The sequence below is a fragment of the Equus caballus genome, chromosome 10 (assembly GCF_041296265.1).
Source record: "Equus caballus isolate H_3958 breed thoroughbred chromosome 10, TB-T2T, whole genome shotgun sequence".
Taxonomy (NCBI): domain Eukaryota; kingdom Metazoa; phylum Chordata; class Mammalia; order Perissodactyla; family Equidae; genus Equus; species Equus caballus.
In genome coordinates, this window is record NC_091693.1 from 22,125,231 (window position 1) to 22,139,107 (window position 13,877).

The 13,877-nt window shown below is 43.4% G+C and overlaps 1 protein-coding gene across 1 annotated transcript in view; it reads right to left on the minus strand.

Annotated features, from left to right (window-relative positions):
• LOC100065404 (zinc finger protein 615) overlaps positions 1 to 13,305 on the minus strand; it is a 39,985-nt gene extending 26,680 nt beyond the window's left edge. Inside the window, exons 1-4 of the mRNA XM_070225622.1 lie at positions 13,170 to 13,305; positions 9,660 to 10,168; positions 6,870 to 6,996; positions 6,493 to 6,588 (exon numbers count right to left, since the gene is read on the minus strand). Coding sequence (XP_070081723.1) covers positions 6,493 to 6,588; positions 6,870 to 6,996; positions 9,660 to 9,743 — 307 coding nt within the window. The 5' untranslated portion in view covers positions 9,744 to 10,168; positions 13,170 to 13,305. The remainder of the gene's footprint in view (positions 1 to 6,492; positions 6,589 to 6,869; positions 6,997 to 9,659; positions 10,169 to 13,169) is intronic.
• Positions 13,306 to 13,877: the final 572 nt, after the last annotated feature.

The following is a 13,877-nucleotide window of genomic DNA, read 5'->3' on the forward strand; positions in this document are numbered from 1 at the left end:
ATAGCACAACTAGAAGGACCCACAATGAAGAATATACAACTATGTACCAGGGGCTTTGGGGAGAAAAAGGAAAAAATAAAATCTTTAAAACAACAGCAACAACAAAAGAAAAACCACAATAATATAAAACACCAAATAAACCAAAAGATGACAGCCATCAGTGTAAAATAGGGTAAATTCACAATGAATAAATATATATTTGTCTGTTTTATAAACAGGGTCCTGGAGACAATAAAATACAAGGAAGTCTGTGTTAACATCAGATCACAGAGATTCAAAATGGTGTGGGACACATCCATTCATTAAACACATCCTTCTTTTTGTTTTTGAGGAAGATTAGCCCTGAGCTAACAGCTGCCACCAATCTTCCTCTTTTTGCTGAGGAAGACTGGCCCTAAGCTAACATCTGTGCCCATCTTCCTCTTTATATATGGGACGTCTGCCACAGCATGGCTTGACAAACAGTGCATAGGTCTGCACCCAGGATCCGAACCAGCAAACAGCAAACCCCGGGCTGCTGAAGTGGAATGTGTAAACACATCTTCTTAAATGGCTACCATATACCAGGCATGGCAGTGGTGCTAGAGAAACACAAAAATATTCTTTATTTTCACTGAAGTCATATTCTAGGGGTGGAAAGGGAAACAGAATAAACAAGTGAGAAAAAGAATAAAGGAGGCAGTTGCAAATGTGACCGTGGTTTGAAGAAGCAAAGGAAACAAAGAGAAGTGGAAGAAATCAGGATTTATTTGGAAAGAAACATAAACAAGATTCACTAATGGATTTGATGTGGGGAGACGTAACAAGTGGAATCGAAGGGTACTCCTCAGTATTTGGCTTGAGCCAATGGGTAGGTGGGTAGTGCCTTTTAACAAGGTGAGGAATATTGCTGAAGTTCAGAATGTGAAGGAAAACAAGTGTATTTTGAAGCATATCAACTTTGAGAGAATATTAGCTATCCAAGTACAGCCATGGAAATCCAAGTCAGATACACAAAATTTGAGAAAGGTCTTGACTGGACATAGAAATGTGGAAATCATCAGTATGTAAGTATTATTTAAGGTCAGCAGAATATTGAATGAGGTCACACTCTGAGAACGTGAAGACTGAATGAGGACGAAGGGAGAAGACCAAGGCTTTAGTCATTTCAACATACACAGCTTTGGAATTCGTAGAGCCCAATGAAGAGACCTCAACATTAACCACAAGGTAGAGAAATAAGCAGATGCAGGTGTTAGAATAAATATCGCAAAGAAGCCAGCCAGAACGCTGGATGCACAGCACCTGATTTCAAGATAATTCTAACAGACTCTTGGGTGCTCCTCCTGTTGCTAAAATACGCCATTCTTCTTCATTATGGAGACTATCATCAAACTAACTTCCCCAAAGCACCAGTGACACAGTTTTGCAGTCAACAGCTTGTATCTAGCTGTAACACACTCCTGTGCTCCCACAGGGAGAGGGACATGATGATCCTTATGAACTCTGACAACATGCTGGTGGGGCACACGGTCTTCTCCAGCAGACCTCCTGCTGCGCCAGCTATGGGGGCCCTCACCTTCTTCATCATGCTGAGCTTTCATAGACGTCAGATTGGAATCATTCCCATCTCACTAATCTCTCGTCTTCCTCTTGCCACTAACAGCATCTTCTTCCTCAAGTCTTCAGTTATGTCTCCGCTGGCAGCCATCAAGGGGTCCTAAAGGACCGCCTTCCTCCTGAATCCAGGACTCATGGCAGCTTTCCCTTTTGTTTTTCTTAGAACATCTGGCTATACTTTACTATTGCTACAATGCTGTCACCAAGGTGAAAGGTCAGCCTACCTAGAGCTAGAAAAATACAAAACCTAATCTTCATCATGCCCGCTGTATTACTAACACACACAATTCACAAGAGTAAGCCTGGTGACAGAAGTTTACATTACCATAAGGTGCCCAGTTTATCTGAGTTTCCACTCCACTACTTCCCAGATAGATATCTTCTAACATGGATCTCTGTGCGGCTAGTTTCATGCCAATCTTTCGACAGTGCCCACATGGCCTTGCACATTTCCAATTTCATGCCTTCTTACTGTGTTTCCTCCTCATCATCTTAATTCAAAACCTAGCTATATCTCTGAGATAAGATACTTTCTGATACTGCCATTCTCCATTCTCTCTATACCACTTTAGGCTACTCGTCTCTTAAATATCTAAAGTAGTCCCTATATTTATTATTCACTTCTATTTTGTACAGCCTTGAACTGTAGCAACAACGTTTCACATATTCAAAAGCTTCATTTGTAAATACTACATGAAGATTTGTCTGACCTTTGCTTGTATAATCTTTACTCCAGAAATATACTTCTTTGTTTCCCACTAAATTCACTCTCTCCTACTATGTATTAGGGCTGCAGTTTGTCAGCTAGGGTCACAACAGTACCCTTAGAGAGCTTTGCATAAAGACATACACGGGCCATCAACCCAATTTTAACAAAACCAGATTCTCTGAGAAAGAGGTCTTGGTCCAGGTATTATAAAAACCCCTTCAATAAAGAGCTGGCATTTAAGAAATGCTTGATAGATAGATGGAAAAGAATAGTCTTTCTCCAGCCTGGCTAATCAGTTACTCGATGAAGAAATAAGTGAGCAAACAAGATGTATTTCATTCTTGCACAAGAAGAATGAAAAAGAGGCCCTTGATTCGAGAGTGGTGAAGAAGCCTCAGGCAGCACCAAACCACACTGAGACAGTATCTTTAGGAGTGGCTTGTGTGATGGGGCACAAAGTACAATGAGAATTCAGAGAAGATATTGTTATATTTTGGTGTTGTACAAACCATTTCATGAAAAGAGAATTCAAAGTGAGAAACCTATATTGTCTGAAAGGGAAGTACAAATAAAAATCACATATTCATGTCTTAGTTTTTATCTTACTTGATGAATCAGCAACTCTATTTTTTTTTTTTTTTTTTGAGGAAGATTAGCTCTGAGCTAACTACTGCCAGTCCTCCTCTTTTTGCTGAGGAAGCCTGGCCCTGAGCTAACATCGTGCCCATCTTCCTCTACTTTATATGTGGGATGCCTACGACAGCATGGCGTGCCAAGTGGTGCCATGTCCGCACCCGGGATCCGAACCAGCGAACCCTGGGCCGCCAAGAAGCGGAACGTGTGAACTTAACCACTGCGCCACCAGGCCGGCCCCTGAATCAGCAATTCTAGACAATGTTGATGGCTCTACCTTTCATGAAACACTTGCCCACCACCTGCTCTCCCCCAACCATGTTTACTACACTCATCTGTCAAATCTCTAATTGTCCAAGGCGCTTGTTTTCTTCACCTGGACTCACTCTCTAGATCTTCTCTGGTCCAAGTTTCTATCTCCAAACCTACCTCTCCCTGAAGTCTCTGGATGCATCCAACCACAGCACAGACCTCCACCTGGATTTTAACAAGGACCTCTAACTTACCGTCTCCGTTTTGAACTCCTGACTTCCCAACCTAAGCCTCCTCCTCCACACATCTTCTCCATCACAGTAAATGGCAATTCTACTCTTCTCATTACTCATGCCAAAAATCCTTAACATCATCCTCCATTTGTTTCTTTTTCTCTCACGCTCCATGTGTTGAGTTGAATTGTGTCTCCCCAGAGAGATATGTTTGAATCCTAACCCTTAGTGCCTGTGAATGTGACCTTATGTGGAAACAGAGTCTCTGCAGATGTAATCATGCTAAGATGAGGTCATAATAGATTAGGGTTGGGCTCTAACCCAATGACTTATAAGGAGAGGGAGATTTGGCTGCAGTCACACAGAGACATGCAGGGAGAAGGCCATGTAATGACAGAGGCTAAGACTGGAATGATGTGTCTACAATCTAAGGAAAGTCAAAGATTTCTGGGAACCACTGTAAGTGAAGAAGGGGCAAGAAAGGATTCTTTCCTAGACCATTGAGAGGGAGCATGACCCTACCAACACCTTGATTTCCAAATTCTAGTATCTAAAACTGTGACAGAATAAATTTCTGTTGTTTTAAGTGACCCAGTGTGGGTAATTTATCACAGCAGCTCTAGGAAACTAACATACCCAATACCTACTTCAATGGCAAATTCAATCGGCCTTCTTAGATACATCCAGAATCTTCCCATACTCGTCCCTGAAGCCTAGCTGAAGTTGCCAACAACCAAGTCTCCCACCTGGCTTTCTGTTTCAACACCTGCCTATTCCAGTCTGTTTTCTACCCATAGCCAAAGTGATACTTCTAAAGCATAAATTATATCATGTCACCGCTATATTCTAAACCTTCTCAAGTTTTCTCAATTCATTAGGAGTAAAGTCAAGTCCTTGAAATAGATTACAACGTCCAACACGACCAACTGACATATCACCAACCCCCAAACCCCACTGAACTCATCTCTAGTCATTTTTCTTCTTGCTCACTCCATTCTATCCACATGGGCTTCCCTGATGATCCTCAAACACACTCCTGCCTCTCCTGTGAATTTTCCATTCTCTCCACTCTTCACCTAGGGAACCTACTCATGTCATTCATCTCTCTGCTCAAAAGAACCTTCTTATGGAGGTGATCCTATTCCTAAAAGAGACCCCATGACCCACTGTTCCACTATGCCCATGGATTGACATTCACAGCCCGTTTCACCATCAGACACAGTGTCTATGCACTTTTTCCCATTTTTTTCTTATTGCGATAAAATACACATAGCACAAAATTTACCATCTTAATCATTTTTGAGTGTACAGTTCAGTAATGTTAAGTACATTCACAATGTTGTCTAACCATCACCACTATCCACCAACCTTCATCACTCTTTTCATCTTGTAAAACTGAAACTCTATACCTATATATTTATTTTTGTTATATGTGTGTCTCCTCCTTTTCAAGAGTGGGGCCCTAGGTCTTTGATAGAAGAGAAATTTCTGTGTCATAGTAATATAATCAATGGGGATACAATATCATCAGACTATGAGGAGGAAAAGGAAAGCTTTAGGGAGAAGAACCCAGCAACAAAATCTAATTTGAACTAACGGAAAGATTATAGTTAACAAATATACAAAGGAATTACAGTAAAGTAGGCAAGAGGCTTCAGGCTAGGAACTAAGAATGAGAAATTTTATAAAGGTCTTTCCTAATCAAGCAAAGAACAGGAAGAGCAGGGACCTGAAATATGGGAAGCCCAGAGGGTAGAGAAGATTCCAGGGAAGGCCGGGATGGGCAGGATTTAAGACGTAGAGAAGTAGGAGAGAATCTCAATTTTAAAAAGGGTGATGGAAAGAGATTTTCTTGGAAGGAAGAAGGTTCTAGTTCATAGTCAGTTGGCATGGAGACAGGTAAAATATACGGCTGTATTGTACAGATTAGCCATGTTAAGAGAGATGTCATCTTGGGAGTCTCCACAGAGAGGAAGAGCTTACATATTTGAATAATGTACAGCTTTAAGGCCTATGAAAAAGAGCAGAGGTTGACAAACAGAACCTTTGAAGAAGCTCAGAGTGGGGAAAAAGAAAAGTTAAGGAAGCAGATAAATGCACACTAAGAGACCAAGTTACCATGGGGATAAAGCATCCAAGGTAAAATGGATGTTATGAAGGGAAATAAATATTTCCCAATGGGGCAGGAAGGTGTATCAGTCAAAAGACCGGATGAATTTAAAGTTTTCTCTCAGAACAGAGACATGGAAGGAGGAATTTCATAGCAAGAGAGGTGAAAGGAACACAAAATCATACTCTCGACAAGTGATGGAGAATGGGAAGATTTGAAAGTCCAAGCAAGAATTCCAGGGGACAAAAAGATGACATCTAAGAAGTAATAAATAGGGCTGATCTCGTGGTGTAGTGGTTAAGGTTTGGTGCACTCCACTTCAGCAGCCCAGGGTTCATGGGTTCGGATCCCAGGCATGGACTTATACCACTCATCAGCCATGCTGTGGCAGCAACTCGCACACGAAATAGAGCAAGATTGGCACAGATGTTAGCTCAGGGCGAATCTTCCTCACCAAAATGAAAAAAAAAAAAAAAACAAAGAAGAAACAAATACAGATTAGTTCTAAGAAGAGATAAAGGGGTGGGGCCGGCCCAGTGGCATAGCAGTTAAGTCTGCATGCTCCGCTTCAGCAGCCTGAGGTTCAGATTCAGGTTGCAGACCTATGCACCACTCATCAAGCCAGGCTGTAGCAGGCATTCCCACACATAAAACAAATAGAGGAAGATGGGCACAGATGTTAGCTCAGGGTTAATCTTCCTCAGAAAAAAAAAAGGAGGAAGATTGGCAGTGGATATTTACTCAGGGCTAATCTTCCTTAAGAAAAAAAAGAAGAGCTAAAGGGGCATATTTACCTCTAAATTCCCACACAGAAAAAAGAGCTCTCGTATGGGGAGAGGGATCCATGGAGGCTGTTTCTGAATCCTCAGACACTGTCACCACTGTGATGCCATCTCTCAACAATGAGGAAGTGATTTCCACAGCCTTCCCCCTCCTGCTGGTGCTCCCTCACTTACCTGGATGAGGTTGACTGTGAATTTCATCTTCTAAAGTCCATGGTGGTTCTATTTGTTCCAATTTGGAGAGTGCATCTGCTTTGCTGACTTGATACCCTGTTCATGGGAAATGACAGAAGACATAGTTAGGCTCATCAAATGGCACAAGGAATCTGTGACAATAGGAGAATGGTACATTTTAGGGACTGCACAATATGCATGTTTGCAAATTAAAGGCTTGTCTCTAAGGTGAGGAGAGACTATATCTTCTCATCTGGGGCCAGGGAGGGGACTGAGAAGCTACCATTCAGAGCACCAGACACAAGGTTTTCAGAAGCTGAGAATGGAAAGGCCAATGACTGGGGACCCTCTGAGTGACACAGGGGAGCGGTCCTCACCCACGGACACCAGGTTGCTATAGTTCTCCAACATCACATCCCGGTACAGGTTCCTCTGAGCAGGGGCCAGGAGCTGCCACTCCTCCCAGGTGAACTCCACAGCCACGTCCTCCAGGGTCAGAGATTCCTGTAATAACACGGTCCTGTTTAATGTGAGTGTTTCTCTAGTTACTGAAATGGAAGCTGTGAGATAAGAGAAAAACATATGTATTGGTCTCTGCCTCTGGTTCCTGACCTAGAACTCCTAAAACCTGTGTAATTTCCTAAATGATAAGAGCATTAGGAGCATCTTTTGTTCTAATAGTTGGTCTTTGATCCTGGTTCCTAACACAGGGCTCCTGAAACCCTTGTAAATTCCTAAGTAATAAGTATGGGGTTCAGAGGGCTTTTGGGCTGCTGAACATGCGGAGGTGCTAGGAGAGTGGCTTGCCCAGAGAGGGCGTGGAAGCTCCAAGCCCCTCCCCACATAGCTTGCCCTCTGCATCTCTTCCATCTGGATGGTCACTGCATCCTTTATCATACCCTTTTATAATAATCTGGTAAATTTAAGTGTTTCCCTGAATTCTGTCGGCCACTCTAGCCAATTAATTGAACCTGAGGAGGGAGTCATGGGAACTTCTGATTTGTAGCCAAGTCAGACAGAAGTTGTGGGTTACCTGGGGTCCCACTCTTTTCTATTGGCATCTGAAATAGGGGCAGCCTCACGGGACTGAGCCCTTAATCTCTGGGATCTGACGCTCACTCCAGGAAGATAGTGTTAGAACCAAGTTAAATTGTAAGACACCCAGCTGGTGGCAGAGAATTGCCTGTTGTGGGGAAAACCCCGCCACGTCTGGCGTCAGAAGTGCTGTGAGTGTGGTAGCAGGGTGAGAATAAAGGAGACACACAGAGGAAGGACGGGGTCTTACCCTATTCAAAAGGAATGTGGAAGAAGTTGTTCTGCTCATTCTCACCATGTAGGCGACATTTGTATTCCTATTTTTTTTAATACATTGTGAAAGAAGCAAAGTCATATTAAAATATTCAGTCATCCATTCATTCAACAAATCACAAATTTCTGTAACATGCAGCCATTAAATCCTCCTGCTCCCCTAAGATCATTTGCAATTTATGTGTTTCAGCACCTACTTGTCAATCAATGAATGATATGCTAGTGACATCAGAACGACATACTATGATTCCACTCGTAAAAAATGGCATAAGAGATGTAAGCATTTATGTACATAGATTTACACATATGTACGCCCTCATGTGCATGCATACACACGGACACATCTAAATACATATATAAAGCATTTGCTAATGATGAGCTCGAGAATCAGGAAAAAAATATATGGAGGGGGAAATTCGTGTGATAACTACGGGTACTAGATACTTTGCAATTTGCGTCTTTTCACTAAATATGTGGTATCTTTTCCAATGCTAATTTTCCAATAATCTGATTCTCAGACAGCAACTGGGTGTCCTACAACCCAATCCTATTCTGATGCTAACGACTCAGAGTTAGCGTAAGGCTCCACAGGTTTAAAAGGGCTCAGTCCCACAAGACTGCCTTCACTTCAGACACCAGGAGGAAACACCAGGTCCCCAGGGAACCCACAACTTCTGTCCAACTTGGCTACAAATTCCGGGGTTCCCACAACCTCCTCCCTCAGGCTTGAGAATTTGCTAGGACAACTCAGAGAACTCAGGAAAATGTTATACTTACTATTGCAGGTTATTATGAAGGATATAAATGAACGGCCACATGAAGAAATACATAGGGTGAGTTCGAAAGGGGGTCCTGAGTGCAGGAGCCTCTGTCCCGGTGGAGGTGGGCAGCACCACTCCCCAGCAGGTGGATGTGTTTGCCCCCTTGGAAGCTCTCTGAACCAAGTCGGGGTTTTTATGGAGGTTCCATTACACAGACATGATTGGTTACATCATTGACTACTAAGGAGAGAACTCAGTCTCCATCCCCACTCCCAACCCAGACCTCGGAGGGTGGAGCTAAAATTCCAACCCTCTAATCAACACTTGGTCTTCCAGGGGACCAGGTCCCATCCTGAAGTTATCCAGGGGCCCACCCTGAGTCACCTCATTAGCATAAACTCAGATAAGACTCAAAGGGGCTTGTCATGAACAACAAAAGACACTCCTACCACTCAGGAAATTGCCAGGGTTTTAGGAGCTCTGTGTCAGGAACTGGAGACAAAGACGAAATATACATATTTTGCATTACGCCACAATGAGTCATTTGTGTAATTAAAATAAAGGCAATAAAGAGGTGGGAGGTGATAACTAGATTCTGAACACAGGGAAGGGCTCTGCATTTTCTGAGAGAAGGTGAAGTTCTAAAGCAAACCCTGTGCATCTCAACAACCCAAGCCATCACCAGACAGCAGAACTTATAACTCCCTATGGCCAAATCCGCACTCAAGCCTGTTCACAGAGGACCGCTGAAAGCCCTGCAAACCTTCCATTTTCCTGGGCACTTTAGGTTTTATTCAAGGATAAACCCTGACGGCAACACGGCTAAGTACATAAGTACATAAGTCACCAGGCTGTGGTCTCCTGAACTGTGTTCACTGAATTCTACTTGGTCTAGTCCTACAGGGACTCAGAATAATCGTGTAAGAAACAGCGTACACAACCTGCTTGTACATCTTTTTCAGGAATGCTGCCAAGAACACACAGTCCACCATGTCACCATCAAAGAAATCTCCCAAGACTTAAGTGCCATAAAGAGTGACATCTCCTGAGGAACTGATCTTATTTCTCCTCAGAGTCAGCACATATCCTGTAACTTACCATGATCCCCTGGTTGTGATGGCTGTCAGAAATATGAGCTACAAGTTGACAGTTGACATAACCACCCAGGTCCTGCAGAATCATATATTATATTCCAACATTGGTCAACATTGTAGTACGAACCCTAGGAACAATATATTCCTGATTCCATTTTGTCCGGATTTTAAAGGTCCAGTCTATGTGTATTTCTCCCCAGAGCCCATTTTCCCCCAAATTTATCCTTTTCATTTAGTTGAAATGATTCTTTCAGGCCTCCATAAATCCACGAGGGAATCAAGTTAAGAATAAAACAAACCAATAGTCACCTGGGCCTTCATCATTTTCTTCTGTTTTGGGAAATGCCCAGTAACTGGGGCGTTCTGTGTTCAGTCTCTTCTGGACCTGCCCTAAATTTCTATTCAGAAATCTCAGTCTCAAGTCAAAGACGTCTCATGAAACGACCACATGCAACTCCAGGAAGCTCCTCTTCATCCTCTCCTTCATCTCTCTTTCTCTTGGGAAGCCAGGACCTACGGGGTGAAGAGCAAGTTCATTTCGGGTGATACATTTCCTCTGGGCCCAGATGCTGTCCCTGTTGCTGTGCACTCACCTTACATCAAGGCCAATATTTCTAACTGTCTTTATTTAGTGCCTCTGATATTGTGATTTATAAGAAATATGTATATTCACTTATTCAGATGCCCAAAATATATTTCTCCAATATATTTGGTTTTAATCCACAGTTCCTGGCTCACAGCTCCCAAAACCTTGGAATTTCCTAAGTGTTACGAATGGATATGTGGATTTTGGGGCCCAGGACAGTGGCAGGTGAAAGTGTTTTGGTTCCTCAACATGGAACCTCTCCAAAAAAAGGGGCCGACTAGCTGTCCCTTTGCATTTTTATGGAGGCTTCATTACATAGCCATGATTGACTAAGTCATTGGCCACTGGCGATTGATTCAACCTCCAGCCCCCACCTCCCCTCCCCGGAAGTTGGGGGGTGGGACTGAAAGTTCCGACCCTCTAATCACATGGTTGGCTGTACTGGCAACCAGGCCCCATCCTTAGGTGCTTTCCAAAAGTCACCTCATTAACGTAATAAAGGACACTTTTATCGCTCTCATCACTTAGGAAATTCCAAGGGTTTTAGGAGCTCTGTGTCAGAAACAGGGACAAAGACCAAATATTTATTTCTCATTACAAATCACAATATGACCAGAACTCACCCAAGTCATCTAGTAAGAGCAAGAATCCAGATTAAAAAACCAGATTCAGGGGCCGGCCCTGTGGTGTAGCGGTTAAGTTTGGCATGCTCTGCTTTGGCGGCCTGGGTTCGCAGGTTTGGATCCCAGGCACAGACCTGCATCACTTGTCAGCCATGCTGTGGCAGCAACCCACATACAAAATAGAGGAAGACTGGCACAGATGTTAGCTCAGGCTAATCTTCCTCAAGCAAAAAAAGAGGAAGATTGGCAAACAGATGTAAGCTTAGGGAGAATCTTCCTCAGCAAAAAAAAAAAAACAAAAAAACCCCAGATTCATTTCATCCCAGAATCCACACACTTGTCACTGGGCCAATATTATTTGGAGATGCTCAGATCATTCACTTAGAAAATATAAAGGAATCAATTAAAAAGCTACTGTAGAACTCTAGTTGAAAGGAATGAGACAGGAATCAGCCTAATGAGATAGTGTTGTCTGCAAGATAAGGCCCCTAACCAATCAGCAAGCTAAGAGAATTGATAGAGACCACCAAGATCCACATTCCATAGCCTCCAGACTTTCCCAGGCTTATGCACATGCCCTAGCACCCAGGAGTTGACTGAAGGTGACCCTAGCCCCATGACCATAGTAAAAATCACACCAGGGGTGGAGAGCTAGCATGCTAATGATAGATGCAACACATGCGGTGGCATGTCAAATAAGAGGGCAAGTGCAAGAAAGACCGCACCTCTACATGCCACGACAAGGCACTCCTCTCCAGCCTTTGCCTAATAAAAAGCCCCACAATCCTGCTCCCTAAAGAGTCAGTCATCTGCCCGTTTCCCTTCTGCACCGGCTACCTTGTGCCTCCCTTGTGCACAAGCTAATAGACTTTTACTTTTCTACTCCCATTTGTTATCTCTCTTGATTTCTATTCTGGGGGACAACAGGAACGCTGAAGTATTTCGGGGAAATCATGATGTCTGCAATTTACTTGGGAATGCACTAAAAGTTCTTTCAAAAAGAAGGAAAATAAGATGAATTAATGAATGGAGGGATGGATAGATAACTGATAGAACAAGTACAGTAAAACGTTAGTGGTACAATCTAGGTGGTAGGTATATGTTCACTGTAAAATTCATTCAACTTTGCTGTGTGTTTGGAATTTTTCATAACTAAACGTTGACTTGGAAAAGGCTATTAGTAATAAAAAAAAGTTCAGTAAAGTGACCAAAACAAAATAAATATTTAATAATATTTTTAAATTGCTTCACTGTGTTAAAGAAAATTAGGAGAACGTGAGATTAAAAAGTTAGAAAAAAAGACCCTGTTTACAATTGCAACAGGCAAAAAACCAGGAAGGAGATAAGTGTCAGTGAAACACACCCTTGGATAAATCGTCAAATCCTAATACAACCCCAAAAGCAATAACTAAATATTTTAAATATTCCAGTGCAATCCAAATAGCATGTATTTAATCAGATTCTAGTCACAATGTCACTGGTTGTCTCTCCCGTTTATCTATTAATGTCGTCATTTAAAAAATTCTTAATAAGAGAATTTGTATGATGGAAATGTTTAGAATATGAAATTAGCTTAAAAAAAAATGACACCAATGTGTCCACAGTTTATCTGAATTACGAAAATTCAGCAGAGAAAATACAAGCCCAAAATTGAAATATACGAACACTTGAATAAGAGCTATCTTTGGGAAATAAAATTTAGGGGTCTAGAAATGTCATTTTAACTGGCGGTAGAAAGAATCTGAAGGGAAGTATCCAACTGAACTTGAAGGAGGAAGGAAAGAAAGCTCATCTTTAATAGAAAGTTTACCAGTTGAGATTTGCTTAATCATGACCTCCCTAAACTTCACATCTGGGGGACGAAAGGAGACAGTGATCGAGGGGCCTAAGGAGATTTGCAAACAGTCCATGGAGAGGGAACCGTACTTTAAGGTCCGAGGGGGAATGTAACGTTCATCAGGTGTGTCTAACCCCTGGCTCCTCCATCCCTGAGCCTCTTAACTACATCCAGACACCGCTTTCGTTGACAAACACCAACTCCCCTCCAGTTCTCAATCGCTGAGCCCCACCGACAGGGGGAGCTGCAAAGACCCCAAACTCTGATCTCAGGGATCCCAGTCCTTGCTCGATAGACCTGTAATGCCTGACCACCCGAGCTCCCCATGCCGGACAGCAAAGACATCCCAACTTCAGAGCACGGTCCCGGAGCGGCAGCTCTTCCCACGGACCCTGCGGGCCTCCGACAAGGACGGCCACAGATCCGCCTCCCTCCTGAACCTAATCCACAAGAGACTCACACACTGACCTGCTTTTCCCTGGATCCCACTGCAACCTCCTAGCGGCTACACTTAACTTTTGCGGATTCTTTCATTCCAGCACCGTCAACCCAGCACCCGCCCCGACCTACGGCGGCCGAAGAGGGAGCGAGAGGTTTTTACGCAGCGCGGCAATTGGACTTCCGGCTCCTCCTTCGAGGGTAATATGTCCGCGCCCTCTGCGCCACGCCTCCCTGGGGGCAGCCATCTTTGAATATTTGCGGTACGGAACGGAAATGGCTGTCTTTGCGCCGCTCACCAGGATGGCTAGATACAGTGAAAAGGCAATGAACCGTTACCTCGCTCCACCCTTCAGCCCGTGGGCGGCGAGGCTGGAAGGGTTGCAAACAACGCTGCGCAAACTGCGTAGATTTTCAGAGGCTCGAGCTTACTTACACAATATGGCTACGTCCAGCTCAGCGGACAAGAAATTATGAGAAATGGCTCAACGAGCCCGGCCATCTTAGAGGAATTTCAGGTGTCGGTACAGCAGGAAATACGCCCCCGAGAAGGGGAGAAGGAGAATAGATCATTAAGCTTGGAAATGAAAGGGCCGATGACAAGTCCTTGCATCTCAGCCGGTGAGGTCAGACTTAGAAGGTGTGAGTGAGGGTGAAAACATAAATTCATAGCCCAGGTCGCCTTTGGGTCAGGCCTGTTTGGAAAACACCAAATGTTGAAATTTGAAATTGGGGTCT